The sequence below is a fragment of the Macrotis lagotis genome, chromosome X (genome assembly GCF_037893015.1).
Source record: "Macrotis lagotis isolate mMagLag1 chromosome X, bilby.v1.9.chrom.fasta, whole genome shotgun sequence".
In the NCBI taxonomy this organism is placed as follows: domain Eukaryota; kingdom Metazoa; phylum Chordata; class Mammalia; order Peramelemorphia; family Peramelidae; genus Macrotis; species Macrotis lagotis.
This window is the reverse complement of record NC_133666.1, coordinates 286,763,413-286,780,175: the sequence shown is the minus strand read 5'-3', so window position 1 is coordinate 286,780,175 and position 16,763 is coordinate 286,763,413. Positions and strand designations below refer to the sequence as shown.

The window sequence follows — 16,763 nt, the reverse complement described above, 5'->3', positions numbered from 1 at the left end:
AAAGCTGTTTTAAAATCATTTATTAAAATATTTTGTGTGTCTTTATATGAAAAATAATGGAAGAGAAAGGTTAATTCACTTTTTACTTTTAGTGACTGTTATGAGGTCATATTTTTCTAGAACCAGTGCTGCTCTTTGGTTAAATAGTCTTAAATATTATTGCTAAAATAGTATTAAGAATACTAGTTCATAATTTTGAGGGAATGCTAATAACTTCCAGAGAGAGTTTACTTTGGAGCTAAGTAGCAGGCTGAAAGAAGGCAAAGGAGGAACTGATTTTAGGATTAATTTATGGACTTTTTTCTTAACACAAAAGGATAGAAATGACACTCCCATGAGATAAGAACAGTATTTTCTTTGTGTATAGAAAGAGAAGTATATTACTGTATTTCCTTTTTCTTCATTTCTTTAAGCATATTTAAATATGATTAAATGCTTTAGGGTTATTTTAGGAAGCAAGGAGAAGGAGGAGAATCAAGAAATGGAAAAGGATAAACAGTACTCATTAGCACTCATAAATTCTCCCTTTGAAGTCTCATTTTATATAGAATCTATTCATATATCTATGCCTCCATTGACTTTGCCATTGCTGTAGAACTGTTAAAACATAGTGAAACAGATCGTGCTTTTTGGTCCATCCTTTACATTTTTAATTTCTGTTTTCTGTTGGAGTTGAGGAAATATTTGACTTCCTTAATTGGATTTAGCTGAAAGTTCTTATCAATCTATATACAAACTGTCTTGGAGGTTTTCACTTTTGAAAATGACTAATTTCTGTTTTAGCATGAGTTTACTATCTTTGAGTAATAACTTGGTGACTTACCATATTAAGGTTCTGTGATCTTGAACAGACATAAGACAAAGCAAGGGAATATATATAAAAAACATTTCTGTAAAACTTTACTCAATCTTTCCTTCTATTTACAGGGAAGAAAGTAGCAAAACAGGAAGATCTGAAAGAAATGGGTGATGTATCCTCAGGGATGAGTAGCTCAATAATGCAACTTTACCTCAAACAAGTTCTTGAGGCTTTCTTTCATACCCAGTCAAGTGTGCGCCACTTTGCCCTAAATGTCATTGCATTGACCCTCAACCAGGGACTCATTCATCCAGTTCAAGTAAGCAGAGCAAATTCTTTTTTTCCATTGAATCCAGTTATATTATGAGTCGATAAAGTTGTGGTTGCTTTTCAAATGAATATTATACTACCTTCTTTATCTTGAGATCATTATTTGAGAATCTCTCCAAAAATGAAATTTCTGTAAAATATGTAAGGAATTTTCCATTTTACTGGAAACATGAGAGAGAAAGAGCATGTGTGTGCAAGAGCTAGGTAGCTCAGTGGAGAGTGTGCAATGTGGCGTCAAGAAGCCCTGTTCACAGTGAATAGGCATGTGATCCTGAGCAAGTTGCTGGACCTCTCTCTGCTTTATTTTCTCACATCTGGAAAATGAGAGTAACTAGTTTTTCTAGAGTTGTTTTGAATATCAAATGAGGAAACGTCTATAAAGCATTTTGCAAATACTAGGGACATAAAGAAATGTTATTTGGCATTTTATATATACCCTTAAATGGCATTAGAAGACATATTTTTTTATTTTTCTGAAGTGATAAATCTGAATTATTTAACACATTCTCAGAACCAGTAGTATTTATTTTTGAGATAATTAACTTAGGTATTCAGTTTATAGAGTAAAATTTAATAACTGACTGAGGGTTGAATCTATAGCCTAAAGAGAATTCACACTAGGCTATAACCAAATTAGTTAAGCCAAAATTGTTTTAAATTAACTATTAAGAACCTGCATCTTGAGGGGTGGCTCCAGCCCTGGAGTCAGGAGTACCTGAGTTCAAATCCAGCCTCAGATACTTAATAATTACCTAGCTGTGTGGCCTTGGGCAAGCCACTTAACCCCATTTGCCTTGCAAAAAAAAGAAGAAGAACTTGCATCTTGTTTGCCCTCTACTTGCTGGATTTACTTAATGCTTTTTCTCAAAATTTAGTTACATAATCAAAAACTTCAGATTAATGCTTAAAAACCAGTTGAGAAAAAGAAAATTTTCTAATGTCAAGAACAATTTTGTGACTATTATATGGATGGTTTTGGCTAATAAAATTACAACAGATCCTAAATCCTTAAAAGAAAATACAGGAATTAATAATCATTGATTTATATCACAGAATGGATGTTATTAAAACTAATTTTACTCTGAAATTTGATTATATAAGAGGAAAATTAGCAGTCTTTCATCTATTGCTGTACAGATTAAACTTCTGTCTTCTATGCTAACCCATGCCTAATCTTGCCCTCTCTTGGGAAGAAGAATGGCACTTTCCACTCTATAATAAACATCCTCACAACTCACACCCTACACATCCCAGTGATTCTGAATCCCTGTTCCCTATCCACCTAATTGCTTACTCCTCTCCATCAACTCTCCCACGCCAAAGACACAAGCAAATGCCTCCGATTCCTTCTGCTGTAACCTCTGGAAGGCCTATACCATAGACAACAAACTTCCCTTCATCATAAATCTTTTCCTCTCCTTCCATCTTTAACAGTCACAGAAATCTGACCTTCCCTTCCCCTCTCCCCCATATAGCACCACCTTGCAGGCCATGCTTTTAGCACTATCTTCCCTTTGCTCCATCACTCTCTCCTCCTTTGAGGTTCATGAAGTTCATATTTATCATGCAGTGTAAATCCTAGTAGTTATAGTCTACTAGTCACACCCAGGTCATTCATTCCTTCCTCATTGTGTCCAGTTCCTGGCTCAAAATTTTTCTCTCCTACTCTTATAATTGAGGGCTTCAACATACATGATTCTCCCTCAAAATCTCTAACTACTCAGTTCCTCAACCTACTCACCTCTCATGACCTCTACCCCCCAACCATATACAAAGATAGTCGTACTCATGATCTTGCTATCATACATAAATGTACCCACCTCCACATTCAAGAATTCCAACCCAAATCAGTTGACTTTTCACCTCTGCCTTCCCTTCCATAACCTTACTCTTCATCTACTAAGTCACCTCTAATCCTTCAGCCTCTCAGTTCTCTCCCAAACCATCTACCTTGCATTAGCTACCTTCTCTTTTTTCCTATATTTTGACCCCTTGATAAACAATTCAACTCTTTTCTGCCCTCTTCTCGAGTCCCTGATCAATCCCCTTATATCTCAAATTGCCCTTTGCCAAGCCCAACCCTGAATGACTCCAACATTCTGTTACTTTTGCCTCCTATATATGTGCTGCTGAACAAAAAGAAAATTGCAAAATTATTTGGAACTGGGTCCATTACAAATTTATATTATATGCTTTCAACTTTGTCCTCACTGCTAACAAGCAATCCACCCTTATCAACTTAGTACTTGCTTTCCGAAGTTCTTCTAAACCTTTCTATCCCTCCTCAAACTTTCTATGCCTTCTCTTCCCCTCATTCTCTCAGCTGAAAGCCTTGTCTTGTGTTGAAATTGAGGCCTTTTGTCATTAGCTCCCTCTTCTCCTTTCTTCCTTCCCTTTTATCACTCAGATGTCTTCTTCCACCTCTTTGCTCCTCACCTGTCTCACATGAAATGGCAGCCCTTCTCATTATCAGGGAAAATACTTCTACTTATATAAGTAATAAATACCATCTTATATCCTTTATTTTTTTTTAGGCCTTTTTTTTTTTGGCAAGGCAATGGGGTTAAGTGGCTTGCCCAAGGCCACACAGCTAGGTAATTATTAAGTGTCCAAGGCAGGATTTGAACTCAAGTACTCCTGACTCCAAGGCTGGTGCTCTATCCACTACACCACCTAGTCGCCCCCATCCTATATCCTTTAAAAGTTTATCTGCCCTGTCATCATCACTCATCACTTAATTAACTCCTCTATCTGAAGTTAACAATGATTTCTTTTTTGCCAAATCCAGTGACCTTTTCTCAATCCTCATTCTTCTTGACTCCTTTGCAGCCTTTGACACTTTTGATGACTCTTTTGTCTCTGGGTTTTCAGGATACCACTCTTTTCCTGGTTCTCCTGCTTATCAGACCATTCCTTACCTAAAGTCACTCCTTAAGATGGTTACTCTCCCTTAACATCAATTTCCACAGTATTCCATCTCTTGTGGATTTAACACAAATGATTCTCAAATTTACCTCTCTTGCTCTAACCTCTTTTCTTTCTCCAGTCTCACAAGTTCACCTCCCTTTCAAACACCTCAAAATGAATGTTTCTATTACCATAGAGAACAACACCATCCTCCCATTCCCTCAGGGTCAAAACCTAGATGTTATCCTCAACTCCTTATTATCTGTATCCAGTCCATCAGTTTCATCTTTGCAGCATGTTTTAGATAAAACCCCTTTTCTCTGATACTAACCCCACCTTTGGGTAGGCCCTCATCCTCTTCGACTGTTGTGTTAGCCTATGGATGTGTCTGCCTGTCTCAAGCCTTTCCCCATTCCATTCTATCTTCCATAGTAATTTTCTTAAAATTCAGGCCCAACCATGATTCTTTCCTAGTCAATGATTTCCAGTACTTCACTGTAATTCTGATGGCTAAAAGTAAAATCATCTCTTTGACCTTCAAAGCCTTTCATTTCCATCCTCCTACCTTTCCAATCTTCTTACGTTTTTACTTCCTGCATTATACATTATTATTGTCAGTTCACTGACATTGAATTTCTTGTTTGTTCCATGAATAACATTTACCATTCAACTTTTCACTTTTTCTCCAGCTGTCCCCCATGCCTATAATCTCTCCTTCCTCATGTCAATCTGACTTTGCTGTTTTACCTTTGAGTTCCAATTGGAATTTTGTCTTCTACAGAAAGCCTTTTCCAACTTCTCTTAATTCTAATGCCTTCCCTCTTTATTTTCTGTTTATTTTGTTTATAACTCATTTATATGTATTTGTTTGCTTCTTATCTCCCCCCATGAGATTGTGAGCTCCTTGAAGGGAGAGATTTTATCTCTTTGGTACTCCCAATGCTTAGCAAAGTGTGTGGCACATGGTGGACACTTAATAAATGTTTATTGACTTACAGTCCTATTGTATTACAGTGGTGTTGGGGAAATCATATGCAAAAAAAATATGCTTATAAAATACTCTCATGTAACAACATTTCATAATAGTAATGTTTTGCATAGCACATTTACCCTTTCAAATGTCTAGAATATTTTATTTTAATCATTTTTTAATTAAAGTATGTCTAGAGCATGTTGTATGCATTCATCTCTTTAATATAGTATAATGAAGCGCATAATACAATACAACCCTGTCTAAATGGTCTGAGTTGCTTGCCTTTCTACTTAATAGATCTAGACTGCTCTTGCATCTGGAGAGAGAGAGAGAGAATATAATATGTGTGTGTGTATGTATATCTGTGTGTACATATAAATAAGTGAATATTTACAAATATATAACATTTGTAAATTCTATTTCTCCCTCCCCAATTGCTGTCTTATTGCCTGATTCTTTCAGCTCATCTTTTGAAAAATAGTATTTCCTTTTTTCAGCACAGAGATCAAATCATTAGTCTTTATAGAATTAGATGATTAAAATGACTAAGTTTCACTCTAGGACCTCTCCTAAGGAATAAAATACATGGGATTTTTTTTCTTTTTGTAGCTATTTAGTCATCTTGGGAGTATTTTTTATGGTTTAAGTTGTCAGATAATTGAGACATTCTTATCTATAAATAATTTATTTGGTTTTACACATATACATTTTTTTTATTTCTTCTTAGAAGATATAGAAGAAAACATAATTATGAAGACCCCCCCCCCCCCGATTTTAAACTGTTAAAAGCTTTAGGTTTTGAATTAAGAGTGGGAAGAAAATGGAAAGAGGATATACATCTACAATAGAAATTTTCTTTCTGAAAGCATTGCCTGTTGAACTTTTGTACATTTTGAAGGGAAGCAGTACATGGAAGTATAGAAACGTTTAATATTTTACTTCTCTCTTATTGTAGCAATCTCAGTACAAACAATTATAACTTGTTATAATTTAACCCTTGGGGCAGCTAGGTGGCTCAGTGAATAGAGCACCCAGCCCTGGAGTCAGGAGGACCAAAGTACAAATCCAACCTCAGACACTTAATAATCACCTAGCTGTGTGACCTTGGGCAAGTCATTTAACCCCATTGCTTTGCCCAAAAAGAACTGTAACCCTCATTATAATGCTCTTTGTTTTAAAGTAATTCTTAGTACAAAAAAAAATCCCTTGATTTGTTCCTTTCCATATTATGAACCCTGAGCATTATCTTGAAGCTTTTGATATGGATTACATAATATTTAAATGTGAAACATCATTTAATTTATTGATTTGAGATTTCAGTATTTATATATTATCAATATATTGATTTATTTTTATTAAATATTAATATTAAATAAGTATTATTTGTTTAAATATTATTTTAATCTCTGGAACATTTTTATACCCAACAAAAGATTTTGTCATGAACAGCATCATGGCAAAATAGATAGAGGACCATACTTTGGGTTAAGAAGACCTGGATTCATGACTTTCAAGTCACAAATCTTCTTAATTCCACAGAAATTTCTGAAACTATAACACTGATAAAATCATAGTTCAGATCCTTTCTTTGCTAAAAAATTAAATGAAGATGTTAATGTGCACATACTTAAAACCGAACTTTGTGTCAGTTCATCCAACAAACATCTTAAAGTACTAAATAAAACCAGTAACAGAGCTTTCCTTTCGGAAAGTATATATAGAAGGCCTTTCTGTAAGATCTCTTCATAATCAGCCAACTCATTCAACCAAAAACCACTTTAATTAGTGATCTGCTCACTGCAGAACCCTACCTAAAACCAATGGATAAGAGAACAGTTTCATTTTTAGCCATGTAAATCTTCAATGTGGAAAGTAAATTTACTATTTACATTGGGATTCTTTGTTATGTGGTGTAATTGATGCTAAACTTGATAATAAATTGTGTTTTTCAAGATTAATTGAAGAAATTATAACTATTTGAAACTTTTACAGCAAAAATTTAATAACTAGTCATGTTTGAAGTTTTATGACAGTGACTTCATAACTTACCAATGAAATTTCAAAATTGTTCCATAATCTCATCTTTGCCTATGGTCTATAACTTTCTTCTGTAGGCCACACCTGAAAGAAAATTCATGCTTTATTGAAGAGGTCTGAATCCTTGGATAAATTCTAGTTACCAAGCTTTTCAGCCAAGAGAAACTTATAATTCATATAAATGACTTTGTTAAAATAATTCTTAAATTTTGATAAGATAATTAGCTGTACTAGGTTTCATGGAGTTTTCTGTACCCCAGTGACTTAAATATCCTTTATTTCATTTCTAGTGTGTGCCATATTTAATTGCTATGGGCACAGACCCTGAGCCTGCTATGCGGAATAAAGCTGACCAGCAGCTTGTGGAAATAGACAAAAAATATGCTGGATTCATTCACGTATGTACTTGAAATATATATAAATTTAATTTATTTTTCCTTGATTTTAGTTTTGAATATACCACAATATCAATCACCTGCTTGCAATTCAATAAAAAAAATTTGTGTCTTAAACATTTTTGTGTATCAAATTTATTTATGAAGTTCTAATTTAAAATAAATTATTAAAGTGGAATAAGGATCACAGTAAGATACAAAAGGAAGAATTGGATAGTGAGTCAAGTGATTTGAGTTCTAATTCATGCTGTGCTTCCATTTACAACGTAATCTTGAGTTAATCATAATGTCTCTGAAACTGAACTTTAAAGCATTTTTCTATCTCCAAAATTCTATGACTGTGATCTTGTATTATGCATTTTTAGCAGAAATACTCCCATAAATTTTTCTGTAACAATTTAATGTGTTTTTTAAAAAGCATTTACTGAGGGGAAGCTGGGTGGCAAAGTGGATAGAGCTCCGGCCCTGGAGTCAGGAGTACCTGAGTTCAAATCCAGCCTCAGACACTTAATAATTACCTAGCTGTGTAGGCTTGGGCAAGCCACGTAACCCCATTGCCTTGAAAAAAAAAAAAAATAAGTATTTACTGGGGTAAGCTAGGTGGCACAGTAAATAGAGTATTGACCCTGACCTGAGTTCAAATTTGGTCTCAGACACTTAATAATTGCCTAGCTGTGTGACCTTGGGCAAGTGACTCTCTACCGGTTGCCTTCAATAAATGAATGAATGAATGAATGAATGAATGAATGAATAAATAAATAACTTTTTTTAAAAGAGCATTTACTATAGTCAGTACTATTAGGTCATTCTTATCTTAAAATATAGATTTTTCCAAAACTTTAAAATTATTAATTGAACTTTAGATTTATATGAGCTTTAATAATAGCAAAAATATTTGCTGAATACTGATCCTACATGTCTACCTTCATTCAGCAGTCTTTTAAGCACATACTTTGTAGGGCAGCTAAGTGGCACAGTGGATAGGACATTGACCTTGGAGTCAGGAACACAGGAGTTTGAATCCAGCCTTAGATATTTGATTCTTACTAGTTATGTAACCTTGGGCAAATTACTTAACCCTGATTGCCTTGCAACCAGGGCTATCTCCACTCATCTTGATTTGTATCTGACCACTGGACTCACATGGCTCTGGAGGAGAAAGTGAGGCTGGTGACTTATCACAGCACCCCCTCAATCAGATCTAATTCACATGATTGTCATGGCATCACTTCCCTGATGTTGTGGATGTCTTTGAAAATGAAGGACAAAACATCATCGCCATTAGTATTATTATTGTTATTATTATTGCTGTTGTAATTATTAGTATTATTATTATCATTATTAAATGTTAAGCACCTACTTTGTGTAAGACATCAAACTAAATTCCCAAATAAAAAGATAAGTAAAATGTGGTTACTGTCTTCAAGGAACTTGAAATCTAACAGGGCAAGGGAGAGTTCTACATGTTCACCAATGCAAACATAATGTAATAAATATATATTAACTAGTGCAGGGTGATTGTTACTCAGCAAATAAAGACTTCAGGATGATATATATATATAGATATAGATATAGATATAGATATAGATATATATCCATTTCTAAAATCATTCTCCTGATTGAATAAATTTTTTAAAATATGTTGTATGGAAGGATTATCATTCTGACCAGCTATGCTATTTAAAAAGAGAACAGAGGGTTCTTAGCAGAATCTTTAATTCCTCCTTTTAATATGAGGACTTTGTTTAATAGAAAAAAAGCATTAAATCAGTAACGAAGAGTTATAAGTTTTGGTTCTTCTAACTAGCACTTTGTAAATTCCAGCAAACCTATTGGCCTCTGGGCTTCTTTAAAATTAGGATATCAAATTATATGATCAAAGTCACTTAAAGCTCTGAAATAATGTGATCCTTCCTAAAATATCATGGTCTAACTTTCAGTTGTTTTATAATTGGAAAAAAATTTTGGATAAGATAGATAGATGGATGTATGGATGGATGGATGGATGGAAGGAAGGAAGGAAGGAAGGAAGGAAGGAAGGAAGGAAGGAAGGAAGGAAGGAAGGAAGGAAGGAAGGAAGGAAGATACTAGGATCTGGTAAAATAGTTTGCACTTGAAATTGAGAACTACTAATTGATATTTTGCAAAATGCTCTTCAAAGATGCTTCTACTCTGAAATAAGGACCAGATGATGAAATAAGGCTCAATACATAGTTCAGATTATAGTGCCCTTTTATTTGTGTTTTCCTTTTTTTATTTCAATGATGAAATCAAAGATTTTATAATTTCAGATGAAAGCTGTGGCTGGTATGAAGATGTCTTACCAAGTTCAGCAAGCAATCAACACATCCCCAAAAGATGCTGTAAGGGGTTTCAGACAAGATGAATCCTCTAGTGCTTTGTGTTCACATCTTTACTCCATGATCCGAGGAAATCGCCAACATAGACGGGCCTTTCTTATTGCTTTACTCAATCTCTTTGATGACACAGCAGTAAGCTTGAAAAACTTTTTCTTAATTAAAATAAATGTTCTAAAATGTTAAATCTTAACTTTTGGTATATAATAAAAACATTTAATGTGTACTTCCTTACTTTTTCTGAATATTTGCAAATTAAAAGATGATTCAATAAAAATTAAAGTATGAAAATTTAGTATAACTATAGTTTGTTTTAGGATATAAAGCTTATCAATGAATTTTTAATTAATCACTTTTCAGGCATGGTTGGAGTGGGTTCCTCTAACTCTGAAATTCTGTGTCATTTAAAGTAGATGGAGGCAGGTTGAAGGAAAGGTGCAAAACGCCCAAGTTATGATGTAAATGTAGACAACAAAAGAAAGAAGGAAATCGGATGTGGCAGGACCAGACAGTGAGGTTTAAGCAGCTTGGACACTGAGGAGAGAGGGTAGAAGATAGACAAAAGGGGAAAAGGCTGTTCAGACCCTGATGGGCTGCTGAGAACTATTATTTGTTGTTTCCATGTTTATCCCTTTCCATGGGAAAGCAGATAGTCCTCAGAAGAGAAGCTGAATGATGGAAAAAGAAAAATAAGAACTCACTTCATGTGTAGTACTAGGGTGAAAGGAAAAGTTTCTTTTTTTATGTAGATGGGAAGCCTTGCACTAGGCATTGCTATTTGTTTTCAGATTTCATGAGAATATGAATACACAAATTGTTAAATATTTTACCCTTTTTTTATTTACAGAAAACAGAAGTGAATATGCTCTTGTATATAGCAGACAATCTAGCCTGTTTCCCTTACCAGACACAGGAAGAACCATTGTTTATAATGCATCATATAGATATAACACTCTCAGTTTCTGGCAGTAATCTCCTGCAGTCATTTAAGGAGGTAAGTTACACGTGTTAACTAACTAAAAGCATAGTATTTTTCACTATTTTACTTTCTGTGTTTATTTTTTATTTCAGCATAAAACCCTTGGCAGTCTTTAAATGGAAGAACATAAGCAAAATGCCACTTCTTTTAGGAAGGCCTAAACATTACTCATCTCTGTGATTTATTTTTTTTTTTTATCTTCCAATTTTCTTATTTTTCTTACATTAAGCACTGACTTTCAGTGTTCTAAGGGCTTTCTGTTCATATGGTAAAATCACCATTCACCACTATCTAAAGCTTATCCACTGATGCTAGCATTATTTTATAGTCCAGTTACTATGTAATGTATGTGCCTTTTGGTCTTATATAGTTTAATTTTGAAAGTGTCTGCTATTGAACTTAGAATAAAATTTGTCATTGAATACATAATTGGAAGATACAACCATTTGTATGATACTCTAGGTATTACCTCATTGGGTAAAATTTTAGGGTATACAGATTTTTAATTCACCAAATCTCTAAGTCAAAAAGATCTAGCTTTAAAGATTTTCCTAACCCTTTGTTCATTTGCTATTACATGAATGTGTAAATTCTTTTTCTGCAACCTTCATCTGCTTTCAGGCTTTAATTCATTAAATCATGTGTTGTGTTTTTGTCTCTGTTAGTTTAGTCCAATCTATTTATATAAACCTGATAGCTTCATCAGGAGTTGATCAAAGCTATATCTTACTCTATTGTAGGATACTTGAAGAAGGAAGAGCTGATTAAAATTAGCTGACTTTGCTGCCCAGTTTAACTTACATTAATTATCATGATTATTTTTTCTCTTAGATTCTCTCAGACATCATACAAAACAACAGTTTTAGATAGTGAATTGAAATTTTATCATTTATTTTCAAATTTTTGTTAAATCTTCAGAAAACAAATTACTTAAAATGTATTACCCAGTGTTTTTATTTTGTTGTAAGATTAATTTTATTAGGGTTACTTATTTTCATTTGTATAATAAAAGTATGTAACTCTAGAATTTTATGTACAGAAACCTGATTTATAGAAAAATTTTAAGGAATATTATATCCTGTAAGACAAGACCCATATTTATCTTCAGAGTTCTCAGATGAGCCAATTTCATCTTTCTTTCAGTCTATGGTGAAAGACAAGAGGAAAGAGAAGAAACCTTCACCAAACCGAGAAAGTGCATCTGGAAGTGATAGTGAAGAAGAGGTTTCCAAACCAAGAAAGTCACGTAAACGAGTTGAATCTGATTCAGATTCAGATGAAGAAGATGACATAAATGCTGTGATGAAATGTTTACCAGACAATTCAAGCCCTTTAATTGAATTTGCAAATGTTTCCCAGGGTATTTTATTACTTCTGATGTTAAAACAACATTTAAAGAACCTTTGTGGATTTTCTGATAGGTAAGGATAAAGAAATAGTGATAGAAGACTTACTAAAATAGACTAAAAGAAGTAGAATAAGTTTTGTTGTATACTCATCTTCACATTGCAAGTATTTCTTTGCATGAAATGAGAGTAGTAAGGTACAGTTAAAAGTTACTACTAACTTTTTCATCTCTCTTTAAATTCTTTATTAGCTCTCTTTAAAACATGTACATAGCCTTAAAAATAGATATATATACACTAAGAATATCTTTAGACTACCTCCAAGCTAACTTCATATAAATCCCATTGGTCTTCACTTTATATAAATTTTGGACTCTCTTCTGAGACAGAGTTAGAAAAATGTTCAAATTCTTATAAAATCAGAGGAATTTCAGTACTCCTTGAAGGGTAAGCAGTTTTCCATTTCTACTTTCTGTGTTCTTTCTTATTCTGAAAGGATGAAGGTGTGTTTATCATCTATTCCACGAGACCAGTAATTACTCAAAGTTCTGTTTCCTTACATTATTTTTTTACTTAGTTATTGTAGTCATCACATGTTTTTCTCCCAATCTTGCTCATTTCAGTCTCCTTCAGTTCATATAAGTCTCATTTTTCTCAATTTGTCATATTTTCATTTCTTATGGTACAAAATATTATCTCATAGTCAGTCCCTAAAGACTTTTCCTTTTCTGTACTTCATCATTCACACAACCATCCTAATTTTATATATTAACCCTGTTCTTTGAATTGAATGAGATATTGTTAATATCTTTAGTTTTTTTGAGAAATATAGTACGGTATAATATAAAGTTTTCAGGGAATTAAAATGCCTCCATGCAGGTCATTTCTCCAGATACAAATATTACTCTCTTATCTTACCCCATCCTAATTTCTGAAATTGTAGGGTGGCTTCTTAGAGACTGTTTTTTATTTGAAAAACAAGTGATCTAAAAATCTCATTGAAGCAAGTTATCTTAAAGTCCTAGGTATTTTATATAATATGCTCAATTGCTAATGCAAGTCACACCTTCCATTTTTTAAAGTTCAAATTGGGTCAGATGGGTCAGTGTAAATGTCAGTGCTTCAAATATTCAACATCAAATGTTGGGTTTTTGTTTTCTGAAAACAGTAAAATTCAGAAGTATTCTCCATCTGAATCTGCAAAAGTATATGATAAAGCTATAAACCGGAAAACAGGAATACATTTTCATCCTAAACAAACCTTAGACTTCCTGCGGAGTGATATGTCTAATTCCAAAATTACAGAAGATGTGAAGAGGACTATAGTTAAACAGTATCTGGATGTGAGTAACAAAACTGAAAAATACATTCCTCTTTTCACAAACATTGTGTTATAATGTTTTTAGTAAAATTACTTTTTAAACATTAGCATGAAATATAATGACTTCTATATGATAGCTTTTTTTACATTAAGAACTTAAAATACCTCTTTTTAAAGACTGCTTTAAAATATTTCATTAACTTTGTGTAAAATTTTAATTCTTTTGCCTCTTAAATGGGTCTTAATGGTTAATCAACTTGAAATCAACCTTTGTAATGTCGCTTTATTTATATAAAACAAGAAATCAAATAAACATATTAAAAATAGTGTATTCTTATTTAAACAAGGATGCCATCTGCATTTTGTTTTTCAAATAATAAAATTGTTCTAACTCTCCAGAGACCGGTAACATTCATTGCCCTTAGAGCATTTTTTTATATTAGGAAAGTCATTTTAAAAAATCATTCTCCCAATAATATTTACATCTGTCATTTAGGTAATAAAAATGTGATACCAGATGAGGAAGAACAGATTCTCTCAAAGTTTACTTGAATTCTAACTACACTGTGATAATGGCAGGATGTCTTAATCACATACTGGTGCCCAACCAGGACTAGATGTTTAGTGTCTTGAAGCACTCTTTCTGACTGAAGTTGTGAAATATATACTTATTTTTTGTAGTTCAAGCTCCTCATGGAACATTTGGATCCTGATGAAGAAGAAGAAGAAGGGGAGGTGTCAGCAAGCACCAATGCCCGGAACAAAGCAATTACCTCACTGCTTGGAGGAGGCAGCCCTAAAAATAATGCAGCTGAAACAGAAGATGATGAAAGTGATGGGGAGGATAGAGGAGGAGGCACTTCAGGGGTGAGGCGGAGGAGGAGTCAACGTATTTCGCAGCGTATTACGTAAAATGATTTTTATGTGCTTATACATGTCAGTCTATCATACTAAATGTACACAAAGTAATGTAATCTACAAGGGAAAGCATTTTGTAGATAGATATTCTCTACTTAACCATTTATACATCCTTTTGTAGAAAGTTTAATAGAAAAGACAATAAAAAAGAAAAAACAGAAAATAAGACTTACCCAGTTATAAAGGGTTATTAATTTTCCTTTGAAATGTATTGTATGTGTTATCCTTTTTATTGTTGCCAGGTTTTTATGTAGCTTTATGATTTATGTGTATATATATATTTTATATATCAATAAGAGTAAAGACGGGTACAAATTAATAAGAGTATGTGGTTTTACAAGTGTTAACCCCTTGGCGCTGGCGGTCACGGTGCGTCTCATTGCCGGCAATGGAAGTATGCTGGGAAATCCCAACTCCCGGCGTCAAGGGATTAAAAGCAATAAAAGCAATAATTTCACTAAAGTTCTTTGTGTAACACTTGGTCTTTTTTCCCCCCCAATGTTTTAGTCATTGAGAAGGTCAAAACGAAATTCAGACTCTACAGAGTTGGCAGCACAGATGAATGAAAGTGTTGATGTCATGGATGTCATCGCTATTTGCTGTCCAAAGTACAAAGATCGACCACAAATTGCAAGAGTAGTACAGAAAACCAGCAATGGCTTCAGTGTTCAGTGGATGGCAGGCTCCTACAGTGGCTCCTGGACTGAGGCTAAACGCCGTGATGGTCGCAAACTGGTGCCTTGGGTAGACACTATTAAAGAGTCAGACATTATTTACAAAAAAATTGCTCTAACGAGTGCTAATAAGCTGACTAATAAAGTTGTTCAGACTTTACGATCGCTGTATGCCGCCAAGGATGGGACTTCCAGCTAATGAATTTGTACATGCAGCCAAATTACAGGAATTTTAAATGAAAGGCAGAGAAACTTGAAATATCAACATTCTGGCAAAAAACAAAATCAGTTTTATGAAGAGTAAGAATGGAACCTGGGACGCAGGAAAAAAAGAAGGAAATGTTTGGTAAACATTTTTGTGGGAGCTTCCTTCGCTGTTGTGCAGCAGAAACTTCTCAGTTCATTTTTACTCCCACTGTATTATAGTTTAACAAAAATTGTTTATATCTTGAAAAAAACTTTCTGTTTAATAAAATAAACAAGTGAATGTTGGAAATTAGTCTGTTAATGTTCTTAATAAAGTGTTCTTGGAGTTTAACCTAGCAGCGGATGGCTTTCTTTAGCTTAGCCCAGTTTCCAGGGAAGCATTGTTTTTTCCAGGCTGTAAAATGGCAGAATCCCCTGGATATATAATTTATTCTGTTGAAAAAAAAAGCATGCAGTATCTATGACCTATCTGCAGGAGGAGTTTTTGTAAATGTAGATTTTGATGTATTAGGTCACCCTGAAATAATACAAGAAAAGGGATCCCCAGGCAATCTGGTGGAACGAATACTGCAATAAATTTTTTTACTTCTCTTTGTTACTTGTCTGTTTCCATTTGAATTTCTTATTGTAAAGATATGTTTAAATCCATTTATATTATTTTTCAGTCTTTTATGTAAAATTTACTATTATCAGTGGTTTTCAAAGCAAGACATAAAATATTGTTTTATACAGTTTGTATAGGCTGACTGACTTCTGAATAATTGGTATCTTTATTTTTTCCCATAAAAGGGTGTATACACAGTTAATTCCAGGGTTTTATTGTATCCTGAGATATTTAGTATTAACTATATATGATTTAGCACTGTGCCAAACACATTTTCAAGAGTACATTTTGATATAAAAAGAAACTATAGTTTATTCCTTGTATGCTTCAATTTCTTTCTAATGATGTCAAAATGATAATTTTGATAGTTTAAAGTAAACTTTGGGAAGACTTAGCAATCTCTCTATTTTGGGTAACCAGCATTTCTCTTGGTTAAAATTGTAGAAGTTTATTTCAGAAATAATCTGAAGATTGAAATGGGTATGAAATTTGGTAATTATACTACCTTTTTCACAAATGATTTTTGATGCTATTTGTATATTACAGTATTTTTTACTAATTGAAATGTTTTTTTTTATTTTCTACTTTAAAGTTGTATCATAAATCTTTTAGGAGCACTTATCTGTATCCATATGTATTAACACAGACTTCTTCTGTCTAGCTGGGAAAAAACAGAAGTGCTTGATGGGTGGATTTCAGAAGTGACACAAGTGGCAATAGCTGCTGTTGTCTGAAAATCTGTGGTGAAAGAGCAATTTTTACAAAAAAACAAACTGACATTTCAAGTTTAATTCTCTAAAATAGGTGCACTTATGAATAAATAAACCTGATTTTAAAAAACACATTTAACTTGTGGAATGCTCGGTTTTAAGAAACCAGCGAACAAAATTATATTTCTCAGTTTGTGAGGAATAGT

General features: G+C 33.4%; 1 protein-coding gene across 6 annotated transcripts in view; it reads left to right on the top strand.

Moving 5' to 3' along the window:
- NIPBL (NIPBL cohesin loading factor) overlaps nt 1–15,841 on the top strand; it is a 250,516-nt gene extending 234,675 nt beyond the window's left edge. For 5 of the 6 annotated variants that reach the window (XM_074201749.1, XM_074201753.1, XM_074201750.1 and 2 more), the window contains 8 exons: nt 928–1,118; nt 7,337–7,444; nt 9,733–9,933; nt 10,646–10,792; nt 11,921–12,198; nt 13,292–13,466; nt 14,126–14,311; nt 14,870–15,841. In XM_074201749.1, coding sequence (XP_074057850.1) covers nt 928–1,118; nt 7,337–7,444; nt 9,733–9,933; nt 10,646–10,792; nt 11,921–12,198; nt 13,292–13,466; nt 14,126–14,311; nt 14,870–15,235 — 1,652 coding nt within the window. In that variant the 3' untranslated portion in view covers nt 15,236–15,841. Of the gene's footprint in view, nt 1–927; nt 1,119–7,336; nt 7,445–9,732; nt 9,934–10,645; nt 10,793–11,920; nt 12,199–13,291; nt 13,467–14,125; nt 14,353–14,869 lie in introns of all 6 variants that reach the window. The other variant, XM_074201754.1, reaches the window with a different exon arrangement.
- The last annotated feature ends 922 nt before the right edge of the window (nt 15,842–16,763 follow it).